A 19,433-nucleotide genomic window follows, 5' to 3' on the forward strand; every position below is an offset into this window, starting at 1 on the left:
TTGTAATGTATTAAATACATATTTATTCAATATTTTATTAAGATTATTAAAAAAAATAATCTTGGATACTCTTTATTTTCACAAGGTGTATGCAATTATGCTGAGTAACCTACACTTAGGCTCTAACCATCTAATCCAAACCCCATCAACTTTAATGGGCTTTAGATCGAGCACGTGAGAGCACTGTAACAAACACTGTTTCAGGAGGTAATTCCCATGCAACATCAAACTATGACAAGACACAAGAGGCTAAAAATGGCTCATCATAATTTATTTCATGTTAAAATGTACAGCTTGGGGGAGTGTTTTTTGCAGTTTTTATTTTTGTTTCTTGGGTGCTTTTTGTGTGTGGGATTTTTTTTTTTAAGTGACTGACTAAAAAGATAACAGATAAATACAAGAGTGTCACTGGGTCCTATTTTTACATGTATCAAGCCTCTTCTGTTCGGCCCTTACAGTCACTCTGTACAGGTACAAAGGCTACAAAAAAGGAAGCAATATAAACAGACACAAATAACTTTTGCCTTTTTACATGCGATCTGTAAGCTTAGTTTGAGCTATTCACACGCTACTGCTCTATTTTTTCCCTTAAAAAATAACTCCAATATTTTATAAAGATAGAAAAATCTACAGATGGAATGAAAATGTAAAGTTAGAGGCATTTCCATAAAATAGCAACTTTACACCAAATCCACTACCTTTTTTTTAATCCTGCCAAGTATTTGGACACATATGAAAATGTTTCAAAACTTGACAAATAAACACTGAGATGTTTCAATCAACAAAAAAACATAGCAGTATTTATAAAACAGAAAGCTGCCCTTTTTCCTACCCCAGCCCCAAAGTAACTGGTCACAAAAATGGAAAAGAGTCTCAACTTTACACTAAACATACAGCAATAAAACCCTTTGAACTAACCAAAATGTGAGTAGCTTTTGCAGCTTTATTATTTTTTACAAGTTTTATAATTAACAAAAATATAGTTCTGTTTTATTTACCCCTCAAACTAGGGTAACCTAATCAAGGCAAAAAAATTAAGAAATGGCTTACTGTTAAGCACAACACTTGTACAGTACTACAAAATGCACTGTCACTAACAAAGACATTAGCGGCATGCGGAAGTGTCACCTTCAGAAACAAAATAATACAATAAAAGAACTGCTAAAAGGCATTTACATGTGGGGAAAGGAGAGAGAAAAAGCTCACGATCTAGTACGGTTTGATAGTTTTGGAGTCTGTTTATCCACATTTTTAATGGGAGCAGGCACATAAAATGGCTCTGAACCATCAGCTGCTGTGTAATTGCAGTTCATAGAAAGAGTTCTTCCTTTCCAGAGAACTTCAAGCTCAATGAAATAAACAGAAAAATGGAAAACCACCTAATTCCCCCCCAAAGAAAAGCGAAGTTAAATCCCACAAAGTTGAAAACAAAACAAAATGAAACAAAAACCAAAACAAGAAGAAAAAAATAACAACTTGTATAAGGCTTTCTGCTGCATACAGCTTTTAAATGGTGCCAACAAATGTTTTTGCATTCACACCAATTGCTGGTTTTGAAATCGTACTCTCCAAAATATATTTGTGCAGATCAATCCATATGCCAGTTTGGTAGTGTGTCTCTCCACAGGGCCTACCTTCTCATGTAGGATCCATTAAGAGACTGTTTGGACATGCCTGTATTCATGTAGCCATGATGCCCTGGAGGAGTGTACATCATGTTACTGTGGGGTGCTGTCTGCATTGGTTGCTGTGCGTATGGCTGAGTTCCCATCATCCCCATCTGCATCTGCATAGGGTACTGGGGTGTTTGATTCATATACCCATGATTACTGTGATATCCACTATTCATCATCGGCTGGGACATACTATAACCATTCATAGCATTAAGGGTATTCATATTCATGTTCACTGAATTGACATTGTAAGCTGGGGCTGGCATCAAATTTACACTCATGTTCATACCACGCTGCATTGTTAAGGTCCGTGTGGGCCCTTGCATGGCCACAGTCTGCGAAGTACGCCCATAGATTTGTGGCTGATGGGCTGCAGCAGCAGGTGGCAGAGGCGTGGATTTGGTTCTTACAGAAACATGACCTTTGCTGGCCATCTGAGTCTGCAGTCTTTGGGTGTGGGATATTCCAATATTTGATGAAGTCATGTTACGCTGCAAAAGGGGAGGTGGCAAATTCATAGGAGGAGGAGTGAGGTTGGGGGGAGGGGTCATGGTGGCCTGTGCTTGAGGTCCTCCAGGAACAGCATGTGGAGACTGAGAAAGCTGAACAAGCCCTGTATTACTCAAGGGGGTGGACAAAGAGGCACTGTTTGCATAGGAAGTTACAGCAGCTGAATGGCTGTAAGGCAAGGAATGATCCATAAGCGTGTTAGTTAACTGTTGCAGTTTGGCAAGGCTGAAGGTGGCAGATGGCTGTGAGTAATGCCCTGCTCCAAATTCACTCTGCCCCATTCTTTCATACAATCCAATGTTGGTATTGCCAGTCTCGGGGATTTCAGTTAACTGCATAGGTGGTGTAAAATTGGCGGCCATGCTGCACTGGGATAACTGTTGGTTGCTGCTGGGAGGCCTTTCAACAACACAGCCTTGGGGAGATTTTACATTACAAGTGGGAGGAGAGTTGATGTTTGTTTGTTGCATCATACTGCAGCTTCCATTCATGTTAGACATCTGCTGTGTCACTGCACAGCTACTCTGGGTTAGGTTACTAGATGTAAGGCTACTGTACGAGCAACTGTTTTGAGAAGAATTGTTTCCACAGATACTACTACCCATTGTAGAATCATAACTGCTTGGGTTTTCGTAGTTTTCTGTTGTGCTCTCAATGCTCCCCAAGTCACTAAACCCACTATCCACAACTTGTTGCGAATGATCAGAAACTGAGGGAACATCCATCATGGGGCTGGTCTCCATGTTCTGTAGAGACGGCACAGAAATGGCACTTTGATCTGGGCTGATCTGAGCATAGCTGTTCTCTAAAGGAGCAACATTTGGACTATTAACAGAACGAACTGACTGGCTGGGATGCGAGTGCACAGATGAAACAGGGCTACTGTGATCAGACTGCTGACAATCATCCAGTGTGGTCATTTGTGGACTTTGGTCATTATGGGCATAGTTTTGCAAACTTCTACAGGCCTCCTGAGTCTCTGCGCAGTCCTGAAATGTATCTTCATGTTCACTTGCTTCTTGAGTTAGAGACTGTACTGCTTGAACCGTCTCTGAATCAATCTCCATGGTCTCAGTACTCTCACCCTTGAAACTGGAATGTAATTCTTCATCAGCTTTTTGGTCCTGGTTGTTATCTGTGTGATCATCATCAGATTCAGGCACTGGGTCTGAATCTGCAGCAAGTTCTTTCTGGTCACTTTCACACTCATCAGCTGCAAGGTCCACCCCACAATCCATTAAGTCCTCTTGATTTGAATTACCATTTTGAACATTTACGTCTAAAAAAGATTGCTGTGTTTCCAGCATTTCTTTGAAAGCTTCACCAGGCAATTCCTCTTTCTCCACTTCTGTTGAACCCATGTGGCTATCGTCTTCATCATCTGCATCATGATCCTCATTGTGAGAAGGTTCTTCATCCTCCTCCTCTTCCTCATCCTGATCATCCAAATGCAGGGACTCTTCTTTTTGCAGAAACACCTCATCTGCTTTGTCTTTTTCTCGATCTTTTGAATTTATTTCACCTTCTTCTAAATTCCTTTCTTCTTCCCCAGCTTTCATCATATCGTTTTCTTGTTTTTCAAAGGGTTCACAGGGTGGATGCAGAGGTTCAGGTTCTACCTCTTTTACCTCATCATCTGGTGGTGGCAATAGTTCAACAGGCTCTTTAATCTCTTCCTCCATAACAGCAGGAACTGAGCAGGGCTTGTTGTCAGCTACCTCCTTTTGTTCCTCCACCAACACCTGATAGTCAGGCTCCATAGGAGTCTCAGGTGGAGTGTATAAATTAAGCTTAAAGCCAGGTTTTCTTTCTTTGCTTTGCCTCCATTTAGATGGACCACGCTTAACTCCTTTAGGCCAACCCTGCTTACCCTTTAAAGGTTCAAGATTGTCTTTAGTGCTTTCTTCCGATACAGCTGCATCCTCTGTATTATCTTTGGGAAGCAATAAACAGAGACAAAAGAAAAGTCTTAGCTTGCACAAACTGATCAATATTTTCAAACACAAACCCAAATGTAATTTATATACTCAAAATGTATTCAGAAACTCCAGAATAAGAGTTACAAAGAGATCTCAGACCACAATGGAATGACATAATATCTACAGCTCTAAAATGCACAGATATATAGAATTCTGGTTTGGTGGCCTTCTAACAGTGACCACTGGAACCACCATTTACAAACTAGAAAACCCCTAGAGATTTAAATCACAAGACATGTAAACTAAAGCAAAAATATTGTCCAAGTATTTGATTATCAACCTGTGTTTTTAGAATAGAGGTAGGCCATCGCTTTATATAGACTGATCTAATGCATATTCATCTTTTTTGACAGTAATAACATGAGAGTGTAGAGTTGCCTGTTTGACCATTCTGGAGGACAAGCCACAGTAAACATACAAACATGCTTCACCACCAACACTGAAAAAAAAGTGGTTCATTCTAGTAACTTCTCATGGGCAGTATAACATGACACAGCTCACAATACATGACAAAAGCCAAAAAATAATAGAAAATAAAGAGAGAGTGCATCAGAGCACTAAATTAATCTATTAACTATAAAAAAAAACTTACCCAAACACATTCACTTCTCTCTCCCCAGATACCACTTACAGATACACCACAAAAAAGGAGAATTCTCAGGATATACCATGCTGCACCTGGGAGTGTAATGGCTTCAGCGATACTCCTTTGCCAAGTTCTGCCTCTCACTGTAGTGTTATAACACTGCTACAGTCAATTCATGTGATGACATGGTCCACAGACAAATACACAGTCTAGTTAAAGCAGTGCAAACCTGACCACTGGGACATAGCTGGAACACACTGAATTTGCTACTACTGGTTTGATTCATTTCTGTCAAGAAGCAGGAAAAAGTGGCAATATCCTAATTACCTGTGCATTGGTAAGCATTACAGCATTACCTGCAACATTCGTAAGCATGGTGCTCTAGTCGCACAAAAACTGTTTAAAATAGAAATCAGTGCATGATTCCTCAACTGAGGATCGCAAAGATTAAAATTCCCATGCAATTATGAAAACACTAAAGTAGCACCTACTGGCTTCTTAGAGGAAATACATAGACCTGAGAATCCAGTCATTCATTCTGGAATTAAAAGTTGTAAGTGCAATTCAAGAGCCAGGAGGTGAAGGGATGAGTGTATATTCAAAATAGCTCATTAGTAGCTTCACTCTCCATCCATTAGCTTTTCTGCCAGGAGAGATCCTTGAAATCAAACTAGATAAGCAGCTTCAAAAGATGACAGTTAAAACTACCCCTCTCTCTTTTGGAGAAAAAACAAAAGGGACCCCAGTGAGGACATATTGTGTCCTAGAAACAAACATTTCATCAAATTACCAACAATGCTGAATAGAAAGATACTTGTGTAAACCAAATATTACTTTTTGCTTCTATCCTTTAACTAGGGATACAAAAACAATCTTAAACAATATTCCAGTGATAACGCTGCTCTGACTACAAAATGCCCTGTTGTAGGGACACAGAAGTTGGTTTTGGCAACACGACAAGGACTGCAGTGCTTCAGACTGAAAAACATCCATTTTCTGAATACAAAAACCAGATTATAATATTAATGGGTCAGCAATAACAAAAGAAGCAAACACAACAGAAAAAAAAACAAACATGAAAACACCAAAAAAATTTGGATATACCACTGAATTCTAATAAAACTATGTGAGATTAATGGCTCCAGTAGCACCTCTAGGCAGGAAGCATTGTTAAGGTCATAAGACTTTAAGATCAAAATGGCTAAATACGACCTTTAAAAATGTCCAGATTTACGACAAAAAACACCCACTTCCTCTGAAGGCCACCCAACAAATTAATTTTGTGAAGATACAAGAACATTTTCAGCTTACTTGTACAATTGTCATCACTCCTGTAACAACAAATATTTTTCTCCTCCTTGTTCTGCTCTTCATCCTCCTCCTTCTCCTGTTTCTGCTGCCCAGGTTGATAATCAAAAGCTTTTCTAATTACAGGCTTCAAGTCATCATCTTCCCCATCCATCTCACAAGTAGGTTCCAACTGTGGCATGGGACGCTCTTCATCTGAGTTATCAAATGGTTCATTCAACACCTCTGTTGTTTCAGAAATTGTCTCTGTTGTTACACTGCTATTAATCCTTCTGCGTTTACGGCCTCTTTTCTTTTTCAGTATGAAAGGTCTCTGAAAAATAATTCCACAAACATAACTCTTCCTACACTCCTGTTTGTTAGCAAACTCTAGATATAATTTTTTATAAAGTGAGTTTACAGTAATCTATCTGCTCATTTAAAATAAAAACCTTACCTTGCATCAACTTCAAATGTAGACAGAATCTAAAAGTAAAATGTCTAAACAGTTAAAATACATATATATCTATATAAGCAGACAAACCTTTCTGTAGGTGAAAATTAAGATTAGAATTTTCTTCATATTGTAGTGACTTTTACCTTCTTCTCTCAAATAATATTCATAGCAATATTACATAAATTGTACTTATACATTTTTCTTCTGTAGATTTATAATTCCCCAACAACCCTCACAAGCATCAAGGTTTCTGCTACATTTCTGATTTCTGCTAGTTTAGAAATAAGTACGGATGTAGAAAAAAATAGATAACAAAGGAAGTGCGCCTCAAGCTTCACACGGGTCTCAATACACTCAAAGAATCCTACAGCTGGCTGCTCTAACGAAAAAACTGTTCAACAGTTTGTACCTCTATTATTATCCATTCTCACAGATTTATAGTTACTTTTAAGTTTGCTCATCTAAAGTTTAAACCAAGTGACACTTCAATTCCCTAATTCTCACCAGAGACATCTAAATACACATGCTAAGGTGGGTTCTTTAAAATTTTGGGATGCCTGCTTTTATGAATTTAAACCATTGAAACAGTCAATTTTTCAATGAAATTAAGAATTATGTAAACAGTACACTAACCAAAATTTATCATTTAAATCTCTTGGGAATTAAAAGAATATGGGTAAAAAAGCCTTTTGTTTTAACAGCATTTGCTTCTGAAAAACATTATGCCACTTTGAGTATTTCTTATATTTCAAACAATAAAAAGACAAACCCCACAAGCCAGACTCCATCTTAAGATGAAAAAAGGAAGAACCATTAAAATATTGAACCAATACCAATGCCAAACAGCAGAGGGCAATCACTAGTTTTAAAATTAAGAGGAAATTCTGATATTTTGTGTCACTAGTATTTTACAGTTTGATGAAAAATCTGACAGATAAAAAATTGGATGTAGGAGAAAAACCAAAAGACAGGAGCTGTTCACTGTCCAAACAATATAGAAAGCATTAAAACAGTCTAATAAATGTTGGTAGAAAAACTAGATTGTTATTTCAGTGAAAACAATTTGATTGAAATGAGAGATGAATGACTTTAAACCAAACCATTGAAGTAACACACCTTTCTTTTCATGGCCAGTGACTGTGGCTTTGTCAGCCGGGGAGGTGAACTCTGCTGATTCTCATCCCCGCCATCCTCCTCGCTGCTTTCCTTGGATTGCTCTGCCGATTGCCCTCGCTCCCCCACTACTGCCACACTTTCTGGAGATCGCAAATATTTATTTTTAGATTGTACTTTTGCAGGTGATTGCCTACTATTAGTTCTCGTGGAGAATATGTCTTGCTCTTCCTTTTCCCAGCAGCTAGCTTGTTCCATCAGACGCTCAGCCTGAAGGGTCGAGGTTAAAATAATGGGTCACTGAAAGAGCATTTACTTAGCCACATCCTTTATGTCCAGCTAAAGAGTTACAATAAGTCAACCCTGATTAGCAGCGCTGGCTAACCTAGCAACAACATTTCAGCTGAATCATCGAGTAGCTCCTTCACAACAGTTAGGATAACAAACCAAAGAAGATTGCATTTCATGGGATATTTAGCACTATTAATGATGCAGCGAATTGATTTAAATCCTTTAGCACTACATTACATGCCCACTGACATGGATCACTTTGAGCAAGTTCATAACACAAAGAATCGATTGACACTGTAGCCCCTGAGCTCTGCACCAAATTTGATCTGATTACATGTTCTTCGACTACCTCACGAGTGAGAAATACAGCTCCATGACAGGTGATTCATGTTTTAAGTTTTCATCTTCATCACCCTGAAGTTACCATGTCTTGCTGCACAGCTTCCAAAACTGGTGCATTACAAAAATATCAGTATTCTCTACAATTAAGCACTGCTCAAAATTAAAACTACTCTATGTAAGACAGCCTAATGTTGAATATTCAGAGTGATGAAATCCAACGGAAGGGAAATTCAGAATAAGAAGTTTCCAATCTTACCTCCTTTTCTGCTTCTCTCTCTTCTTCAGAAACTGCAGCATTAGAAACTAACAAAGGAGTCCACCTCAAGCTTTCAGGATCTACTTCATTGATACGTGGATTCGCTTTCAGTTTCTCCATGTGACTCGAAATCAGCTTTTCTCTTCTAATAATTACAAATCTACAATCCAAGAAAAAGTAATTTTAGAAAGTGATCACCTAAACCAACCTTCCTACTGTTTAAATCTGTTTGCACAATAACCTGTGAAAATATATGGGTAAATAAATGGATACCTCAAACTAAAAATATTAGCTGTCACACACAGATAACACGCTTACACTACTGACTGTTTAATAAGAGGAAGCGAGGAAACAACAGTGTATGAAGTGAAAGCTCAATACCAATCATCACTGGGGCAACAGGGAAGCAAGTAAAGGTTTTATAGTTGACTACTCTAAATCCACTCCAGAGGTTTAGTGTTGGCACTTCAGATGCTGACAGAATAATTTCCAATTTTCACATAACATACAAGCATAAATAGAAAACACTGCGGATCATCAAGTAAAGAGCAAGAAAGTCATTAATATTACAAGTGAAGATGGCAGCTAACTGGACGAGAAAGCAACTTAGAAACACAGGTTTTCTAACGAAGCATAAAAATGTACCTTAGTCCTATGCTGATGCAGTAGAAAAAAACTTTCTAATTACTATGAAATGAGGTAGCATACCAAAAGCAGGTAAAGACTAACACAATAGTACAGTATGCAAATTTACTAGCACATATCCCACTGAAGCCCCCATTACAAAGAACTATATGATTTTAAACAACTTTTTTTTTAAACAAGGATTGCAAATGCTGTAAAAATCAGATAAGTGACAATATTGCTTTTCACTTAGATAATGCTATAACCAAAATCAGATCCAGGTGAACCCTTTTCACAGAATTGTGACAAACTTCTGTGCCACTACCTGTAAGAAAAATTAACAAAATGTAGGAAATCATAAGAGGCCATACCCAATGTGTCCGGCAGGAATTTCAAAGACAAGATTTATTTTCCTGGCTCAGCCACTGACCTTCTGGATACCATTGGCCAGGTCAGTTCAGGTACCTGTCTAAGCTTTACTACCTATGAAAAAAGACTGACCTTGTTCATAAAATATTTTGAATTCTACAGAGGAAAAAAATGTTATTTTCTAACTGGGTGTCACTATTCAGGACCTATAACAATTTGTGATAGGGCAGAAGTTGCATGTAAGTAAGGAACACTTATTTGATTCTCCCTTAAAATGTATTTGTCCCATTAGGTTGCACATTAATAAGCACTCCAGAAAGTGAAGGTTTTAATGCACTGACAGCACTCCTCTTAATAGTCTCAATAACACCATCCTGTAAAGCCAACCTCTTTTTTGACGACTTGTATTCTTACTAGTTCAAAACTTGCTAACTTTGAATACTAGTGCTGGTACACATAAAAAGGCTGAGCTATTCCAATACCAACTTGATTTTTTGGCAGCCCACTGTTTCTAAGGCAGTTTTGCTTGATTAAACCTTCCATGACTGGAAGAATTAAGAAGCTCTTCAGAAACACAAACACCACTGAAAGTCATTTCAGGTGTTTTATGAAAAAAAGAGCTCAAACAACAAAACAAAACCCACTTAAAATCTAAAACATCAATCAAGATTGTTAAGAAAGAAGATAGTCACAAAATAAGAACTCACCTTCCCAGTGCACTGACTTTCAACATTGATGTAACATTAAACAGAAACTTTAAAAATCCATTTGCATTGCCAGTACCTTGGGCAGGAGGGCTTCACGTAGTGCTGGTCTGATCCCATGGTTTATGAGAATTTGTAGGGATTGAAAAAGGGGATGTGGAGAAAAAGACTGCCACCCACTCTTCACTGAAAATGTTTATCTGGCTGCACCCTTCTAATGACTATTAACATGAAAGAGGGTCTAAAAAACCCACCATTTGTTTAGTAACAAAATACTCTTTACATAAGACCGCATTAATGAGATGTGGCTATAGTGACTCCTTCAATAAGATGCTTATTGTTCATTTTGAAGTCAGAATTTTACACAGATGCTTTTCACATCAACTGTTTTCTAAGTAAAGAAAGTAAATGTTTTGACTCAGTATTTTTAAATTTTTTTTACAAAATTCACTGACCTATCTTCTCTTTTATCTATCATGCTATGTTGCTGCAGGGTTGTGGCAATATCATGTGGACACATTCCAGTAGCTCGACTCATTCCTTTGATGCTGATTTGTTTTTCATGGTGGCAGTTAAGGTATTCTAATATGACACTTTTCCAGTAAGCCAAGTATGAGAGACGACCCAGATCAGACAATGGCTTTTCAGGGGATCCTGCTTGACCCTCTCTTCTAGAAAGTAAATAGCCTAGAAGGAAAAGAAACAGAATACTTTACTGAGATAACAGAACTAAAGAATTTTAACTGCCCGTTAAGAAAGTTGATAGTAATAGAAAGATCAGTATGACTGGTTATATTATTGGTAACTCTTGCAATTAAAGAACTGCTACTTGCAAAAGAGATTTGTTTTCATCATCATAGTGGCATAGAAAAGGATGAAATCCTTGTAAGAGACTCAGACATCCTAAGAATCAATCATTAACCAACCCCCACACCCCTTCTAATCATAAGGCAAGGAGGAAATAAAAAGCAAACACATTTCAGAACAGATCCATCATACACAATCTTGTTTAGACCTACAACTCCCTGGCCTTCCGACTTACAGCACTGAAGCCAAGAATTTTCAGAAAAATCTCATGAGAAAGTATTGTGGGTAATATAATTTAAGTCAGTTTTTTTCAGGAAGCCTCAGGTGATGCAAGTTTTTGATTAAACAGTTAGTTGTATTTTAGAGGTGACACATAATTCACAAGTTGAATTACTTGTGAATTCACAAGGAGAATTACTTAGGAGAAATAATTTGTAAAATAATCTCCCTTAATTCACGTTTAAGAACATTCATGTAATTCTAGTTGGTAGTCCTCAAGACTGTAACCAATCAGCTATTCTACAATACCCCACCTTCATTTTACATTCTATGTATATTGCAAGTCCTTTTTAACTTTCTTCAGCTCTAAGAAGCTTTTACAATTTAAATCAAAGCACACCTGCTTGGACATAACAGAAGTCTGGTTTTTGCCACCATTAAAACTAACTCGGGAGAAAGAAAAAAAAAACCAGCACAATTAATAAAATCTATCCTCTCACAGTAATTCATCCCTCCACGATACATATTCTGCACTTTGCCTTTACAAACACTACTAAAACATGGGCCTTAAACACTAGGCTTACAAAATGCTTATTCCACCATAAGCACAGACATCATGCTAATGGAATTACATTACTCAGTCATTTGGAATCCAACAACATATATGGTTCTTTTGCCTTTCAATATTCTTAAATACTTTAAAAAAAAAAGTTGGAATCTGTCCTTTTATTTTTCCAAGACTACTTTAAAACATATCTAGTACAGCTATGTCACATTTGCTAAACAAATCCTCCTGACTTCTTCATAAAGTTTCTCCTAATCAAGTTTGCTATAAATTAAAAACATCCAGCTTTGAGCAAGGCAGTGGCTGTTTCCCTCTTTTTTTGCTGTATGCTCTACCATAAACAAACTGTATGCACATTTTAAAAAATACTTATAAAAATATGAAATGCACATGTCCATGTATATTTACTCAGCCTGAAACAATGCTCTTCTCTTTTTTCCAGGGCAATGTAAAAGGTCCACAACAGAATTCGGAAAATACATATGCACTAGACATCACACTCTCACCTCCAGTTTGCATAAAAATGTTTACACAGAAAAGTAGACATCCTAGTACATTCCAAGTGATTACTAACAACACGGATACTGAAATAAGTAGTGTACCCTTTGTATCTATTAGCATGATTTATGATAAAATGCCAGAGCTTCAGGAGGAATGCCATCCCACATCTGCCTAATTCTACACAGCACATGGCTGCCTACATCTGCATGGTACCACTGGAAACTCTGCAAGTAAATTTCTTGTGTTTCACAGAAGAAACACTACCTTTATACTTCAGAAAAGGGGGGTGTTTTAACATTTGAAGTTGCAGCATATTGCATTTTTTTTATAACTAGACGATACATCTTAGTACTACCTGTAACAGTTATTGACAGAAAAATTTCACATTCAAAACCACACTGCGTCCTAAACAGTTTGAAGGTAAAGAATTGTTTTACTTCCAACCACACAAAAGGAGACCTATAGTGTATAGCCTTGTCTGCATAATTTCAAACAAAGCTTCACTTGTACCAAGAAAGTATTTTGCATCAGCTTGTTTATAACATATGAAGACAAGTTTTATATTAAGACATCATTGCCTATTGAAAAACATGCAAAACTGTAGCAGTACAAGTAGTGATAGAAGTGTCAACACAGGAAGAGAGAAAAACAGGTCATTAAAATAAATCCATGAGAACTTATATTTGCTTCAAGTAACTTTACAATTTAACCTACCAACTTGACATGTAAGAAAACTTGGGCACTAAAGTGTATGTAGACTGTTTGCAAGACCTGGACTTCATTCTTGTATTTTACTATAAAATTACTTTGATAAGAACTTTCTTCCTCCGCTTCCATTTTCCTCCTACATAACAGGGCTGTAACTACACTTTTTTAGTAAGCATCTCATGAGGCTTAATAAGAAACCACTATCAAGAGCCTGGAATCACCAGTTAGGGAACCACACGTAGTTCTACTAGTATATCCTTGCTCATTGGATCCTTCCAATGGCTGTGAACTTTGAGATTAGTTCTTAGTGGTAATTTTCACATACTCTACATTAAAGCAGTGAAACTTCACCTGCAGGGCAATAACATCTGTCGGTATTCTTCCTCCTTCCATTCTACAATATAACCTTGGCTTATCCAAGATACATTATATAGGATCAAAACTATAAATCAGAGGTAACAGTCCCAGTTACATGTAACGAGCACTGAATAAAAAGTTTCTCTTAACAGATTCTGTGATTTGAATGACATCTATTAAATTAAACTTACCAAAGAGACGCCAAATAATTGATCTAAGTTGCAGGTAAATAAAAAACACTGATCTTGGTAGCTCGTGTATCTATCCTGAAGTATCTGAAATGAGTACAATATTCCCCTGTTAAACAAATACCCCCAGTGTCATTGTGTCTTCCTCATCTTAATAATGGATAGCCTCAAAGTGGAAACCTGAAAGAATTCTTTTAAACTATAATACCTGATATGGGAGTACGAACAACAGCAACGTTCAGAGGACAAAATACAGCTCCTGCCCACCCACCCTCCAAGAGTAAACAAGTCAGACTGTGTGTTACACACAAAACTGCTTGACCTAATCTAGAAGAACAAGGAGTTGTCCATCTTCTAGGCATATGAGTGATAGTATCACAAAATTAAACAGCCAAAATACCATTAATGATTTTTACTTCTTGCCTTATCTTCAGCCTTCATAGTGAAGCAACATGCCACGTGCAATTTACAGCCTTTGATTTTTGTCATGCAAACCTTCCCAGAACCACTAAGGTTTTATCTTATTCAAGATTTAAAATAATTGAAGAAATCCAGCCTGAGAAAGGGCAAGCTAGTACAAGATACATATATTTTATGCTTCCAACACAAATTTAGGAGATAAGACATTAAAGCATACATTTAAAGAAATTAACTTGAGCAGTATCTTGTAATTTCAATCTATAGCAGTCTTATTATGTAACTCCCCTGAAAGAGCTGCAGAGTCCACAACAATAATACATCTGTGTCAGTCCCCAGAAACTTCCAGTTAATTATTGGTTTTGCTATGCTCAGTTCTGCCTCTTAAAACAAATCAAACAGTGTGACATCTGAGGTCCAGCTTGATTGTACCCTGTTCTGACAGAAAAGTCCAAGGGATAGACTAAAACAGGCAACCACCCTGCAAAACTCACACACAAACAGAATTAATCTGGCTCTGTCCGAACAAACAGAACCCACCAGATGTGTACCATCCCCACACTTTTTGGCATTTTTAAGAACTTGGTAAGATTTGTCAAGTATCACTGTCTTTCGCAAGCTGCACAGAGTCCTTCCTCCATTCACTGCATTTACCCGTGTTCACTAGTACTAGTCTTAATTATTGTCATGTCCGCCAATATGGCTGGTACTGACATGAGGTTAATTGACTTGTGTATCTCTAGCTTTCTCCTGAAAAACTACTACAAATCAGGATCATATCTGCCCCCTTTCAGTCCTATGGCATGAAAGTAATTTTATACATACTTCAAGTTACAAACTGCCATAAGCAGCTATTTCATTACTAAGTCTCTTATCTTCAAATTCCCAAGACGCATCTTGCCTTCCACACCATACACACTTTCAAACTTCACTGCATTGCCTTTCTGATGGTAAGCACAAATCACTCCACAATTTTAAATAAGGCAGGTACCATTTAGCTTGAGACAGCTGAATTAAGTTTTATTATCTACTGAAGAAATACAGACTTATCCCTTTGCTTTTAACGTGGTAGCCAAGGCAGGCTAGCCCTCAAATAGTGCAAGAAGAAGACAGAGATGCAGATGACAAAGGTCAGTGGCACAGGAGAAAGCAGCAAAGACACTACAGAATTGAACTGGTATACTGAGAAAGACCAAGTGAACAAAAAAAAAAAAAAACCAAACTGACAGAAGGAAGTCAAATGAAGTTTGAAGATATTCTTTACAGACTCTCCTGCAACCTGTGTGCTCTCTACACACACTTTATATTCTATAGCAGGGGTGACAGACTCATTTTCACCAGGGGCTACATCAGTCTCATGGCTGCCTTCAACTGGTTGAATGTAATTTTAGGACTGTATAAATATAACTACTCCTACGCTTACACAGTCCTAAAATTACATTCAGACCTTTGAAAGCAACTGCGAGGCTGATGTGGCCCCCGTGAAAATGAGTTTGACACCCCTGTTCAGTAGCAACAAATAAATCAATTTATCATTTTATTTCTGATGAATGGTCAAAGAAGAGAGATGTAGCTAAAAAAAAAAAAAAAAAAAGTTATTTGAGTGCATTTAAGACTGACCACAATCATTATAAAGCCATTAGGTTTTCAGCTAAGTAATTTAACTTGATTCAATTAAACCACAAAACCAAAAACCCCAGTCTTGTCCTCCCTTCCCTCCTGCCCATTTGTAACCTAGCCGGGGGTGTTTGACTGATACTTGTTTGTGTGCAGGCAGGACAGCATGCCCACATTGGGGCTCAGTTACACACAGCCATAGTTGAACTGTGGCATGCATATTGCACAGGATTGAATGAACACTTCATTAGTGGTTTCCTGTTCACCTGAGAAGCAAGGGAACTTAGTTAATATGAAGGTTTTGTACAAGCATTTTTGATGTAATTATATTTACTATTTCTATTTTTAAAAAACTTTATATCCTGGAACAATCCTTGAAGTGCTATATTTTATATTAAATACAGAGATTCCTTTGTTTAGCTTAAGAGGAAGCAGTCGGTTGCTTAGCATCCACACTTCAGAAAATGAAAGAACTGTAGCAGAATAAGCTCTAAGAAGGTAAAACAGAGAGCTATATTAGGCTTGTGAAGTATAATAAGTATATTAGTCCTCCTTTTATGAAGTTATCACAACACCTCTTGCAATCTCCAATGGGCATTTTATTCAAAATTCAATGTAGCTGGAATACAATCCATCCAGAGCATTCTGACAGTTTCAATGCAATCTACACTAGAAGATGTCACCAGCTGAATCTCCAGTAGTATTTCCTGTGTTCTACTCTCCATGTGCTCCCTTAACAGAGCATCTGACAGATCAACTTTACCACACACAAACGACACCGTGCCATATACAATGGATACTGTGCTGATCTAACAGAACTCCTCCTGTCCTTGAACTTCACTATTTACAGCCAGGCAGGTTCTTGGAGAACAGTGCCACAAAGAAAGGCACTGGGAAGGCATCATGTATGATGTTTAACTATTGTTGTGAAAAATATTTCACTTCATTGCATCGCATTGCAATGCATTGTATTGTCTTCAGCAGAGACAGACAGAATCAGCAAAAACATGCCTGAATGGCAAAATACTGAATCTCATTCTGTACCTGGACAAATACTTAAAAATTGCAGTTCCTTTCTCCTGTGCTACTAGAAACAAACCCACATATTTGTGTTTCACTTATGAAGGTTAAAAATCAAAACAAACATCATCTTCAAAGTGGACCTTAAGGGTAGAGACTCATGAGTCCTACATTTCAGCTAGGATAGATTTTTTGTTTGCTATAAAAAGCTGAAAATAAAAGTTTACACTGAAAAATCTAGAAGAAATTTATCTGACAGTCTGTGATCTAGGAAACAGCTTTATGTATCAATCACATAATGCAGTGGAGACAAAACACAGTTCTGATCTTATTTAAGTAGTCATGTTCAATATCACTTTCTAGGAAATCAATAATATTAACCTGCCTGTGATGTTCTTGTAACAGAGACAGAACTCAGTCTACAAAAAAAACCCAAACCAAACAAAAAAAAACCCAACAACTTAAAATTAAGAGTATTCCAGAGTCCTCATTTTGGATCATCCTAGCTCTTCCCAAGAACACCACTCTTCACCCAAAATTTGTAATTCAAAGTTACATCTTCACTTTTTTTTTTTTTAATCATCTGCAGATTAGATTGGCTTTTACCTTAAAGAAAATCAGTGTTTCCTTCAAAACTAGAACCACATGGGTGGTAATTTAATGCAAGAAGATAAGTAGAACTTTGCTTCACTGCAAACACTCATTACACAGAAACATTTACATCCCATTTCTTCCCTCCCATTCACAGAATTATTAATAAATGTAACGCTCATAGAATGGTTTGTGTTGGAAGGGACCTTAAAGCATCACCCAGTTCCAAGCCCCCTTCCCTGGGCAGGGTCACCTTCCACCAGACCAAGTTGCTCAAAGCCCCATCCAGCCTGGCCTTGAACACTTCAAGGCATGGGGCATCCACAGCTCCTCTGGGCAGCCTGTTCCAGTGCCTCACCACCCTCATGGTGAACCATTTCTTCCTTACATCTAATCCAAATCTGCCCTCTTTCAGTTTAAAGCTATTACCCCTTGTCCTATCACTACATGCCCTGTAACAAGTCCCTCTCCAGCGTTCTTTCAGGTCCCCTTTGTGCACTGGAAGGCTGCTATAAGGTCTCCCCAGAGCCTTCTCTTCTCCAGGCTGAACACCCTAACTCTCTTAGCCTGTCCTCACCGAGAGGTGCTCCATCCCCCTGATCATCCCTGTGGCACTCCTCTGGACTCATTCTAACAGGTTCATGTCCTTCTTAGGCTGAGGGCTCCAGAGCTGAAATCAAAGCTCTTGAATAGGAGCAACTTTGAACAGCAGTAGACTTGGCAAATAGAAAATATTTATTCTATTCATCAGGGTTTCATGAAGACAGCTTCCTCTCGTGCTTTTTAGGCTACCACCTTCCATGCTTCCAAGTGAAACTGCTTGATCATCACTGTCCTGGTTTTGTTAAAAACAAGACCAGTTTCCCTTTTAGAAGAACTTGCTGAAAGGAAAATTCACTAAGTAACTGCATTTTTCTGAATTTGGCTGCATGTTTTTTCAGACACTGTTCGCTCCAGAGGTGATAACGGTAGCAATGGTATGCAGAAGAGGCCCAGGTTTAGACTTACTGCTATGGCAGCCAAGGTTGCTGATAAATTTCACACGTCATTTCCCCTAAGTGAGAGGGGCGTATTTGCAAGGAGGGGAGGACAGAACAGGTGACTAAAATTGATCAGCTGAGTATTCCATCCCATAGATGTTACACACCCTATAAAAGTAGGAGATCACAAGGGTCTTGCTCTCTTCGATGATGGCCAGCATCTGAAGAGGACCCTGTTTGTCGTCTCTGCAATCCAAGGCCTGGTTCCAGACCCTGCATCTCTGAATCCAGTTCCAGGTTACTGCAGAGTCCAGCCCAGGACTTCGAGGTGCCTGCCCTGCAGCCGCCAGAGCAAGGCTGGCTCCACCAGGCAACCCTGCACTACCCCGGGAAATTCAAGATTGGTTTGGTATATTTTGTATTGTTTTCTCTATTTGTTAGTAGCATTATTAAAGCTTTTAAAACTTTTTCCAACTTGAAAGTCTCTCTCCCTTTTCCTCCTATTCCCTTTCCTTAGTGGGGAGGGCAGGGGGGTAAGAGAGAGCATCTGCCACAGTTTGTCACCCTGCAGTAAACGATGACAATCACACTGGTACTTTGCTTCAAAGAGGAAAATTTCTATTGTGAATCTTCTTTTAATTGACATGCAAGAAAAGGACTCTCGACCTTTTAAAGTATAAAGAATCAATAATTTACTAAAATGCCCACAAAACAGACAACAGTTTCATTACATCTGAATAAACTTCCAATCAGTTTTAAACCTGGCAAGTCAGACGGTAGTCTTGAAACAGGTAATGACTGAGAATCAAAGTGGGGAAAAAACTGTATGAAGAACTGAATTCAAATTTATTAACCTCAGCTTCCAAAATCAAGTCTCTTTTTGCCACTGTAATCTGCCTCACAGCAAAATACAAAAGCAAACTTCAATGGTTCCAAACTTGCTCAAGCCTTGACTCCACAGAAAGCCCATTTTAAACACAGATTTCAACTCACAAACAGGAATTACTTAGCTTAGAACAACTGTCAGATTGTAAGCTCTCACAGAGTCATGAAACAGCTACTGAGCTGCTACAACATACAGCATGTCATAGTAAGGTAAACTGCCACCAGCTTCAATTTGCCTACGAGACATGTCATCTGTATGTACCGCTATTCAGCAGCTGAGTTGTAAATGGCTTAACTGCCTGTGAATCAAGGAGAAGACAGACAACAAAGAGAGAAAGAAGCACTGTTTCCATTCTAAGGGGCAGACTTGCTCTCCAGCTGTGCACT

General features: G+C 38.1%; 1 protein-coding gene across 9 annotated transcripts in view; it reads right to left on the reverse strand.

The window, feature by feature from the left end:
* Positions 1–19,433, reverse strand: part of KAT6B (lysine acetyltransferase 6B) — a 105,700-nt gene continuing 86,267 nt past the window's right edge. For all 9 annotated transcript variants that reach the window (XM_082053454.1, XM_082053461.1, XM_082053459.1 and 6 more), the window contains 5 exons: positions 10,647–10,878; positions 8,495–8,654; positions 7,609–7,875; positions 6,060–6,369; positions 1–4,116 (listed from right to left, as the gene is read on the reverse strand). In XM_082053454.1, the coding sequence (XP_081909580.1) occupies positions 1,631–4,116; positions 6,060–6,369; positions 7,609–7,875; positions 8,495–8,654; positions 10,647–10,878 (3,455 nt within the window). In that variant the 3' untranslated portion in view covers positions 1–1,630. The remainder of the gene's footprint in view (positions 4,117–6,059; positions 6,370–7,608; positions 7,876–8,494; positions 8,655–10,646; positions 10,879–19,433) is intronic.

Source organism: Streptopelia decaocto, assembly GCF_964273445.1.
Source record: "Streptopelia decaocto genome assembly, chromosome: 5".
NCBI lineage: Eukaryota > Metazoa > Chordata > Aves > Columbiformes > Columbidae > Streptopelia > Streptopelia decaocto.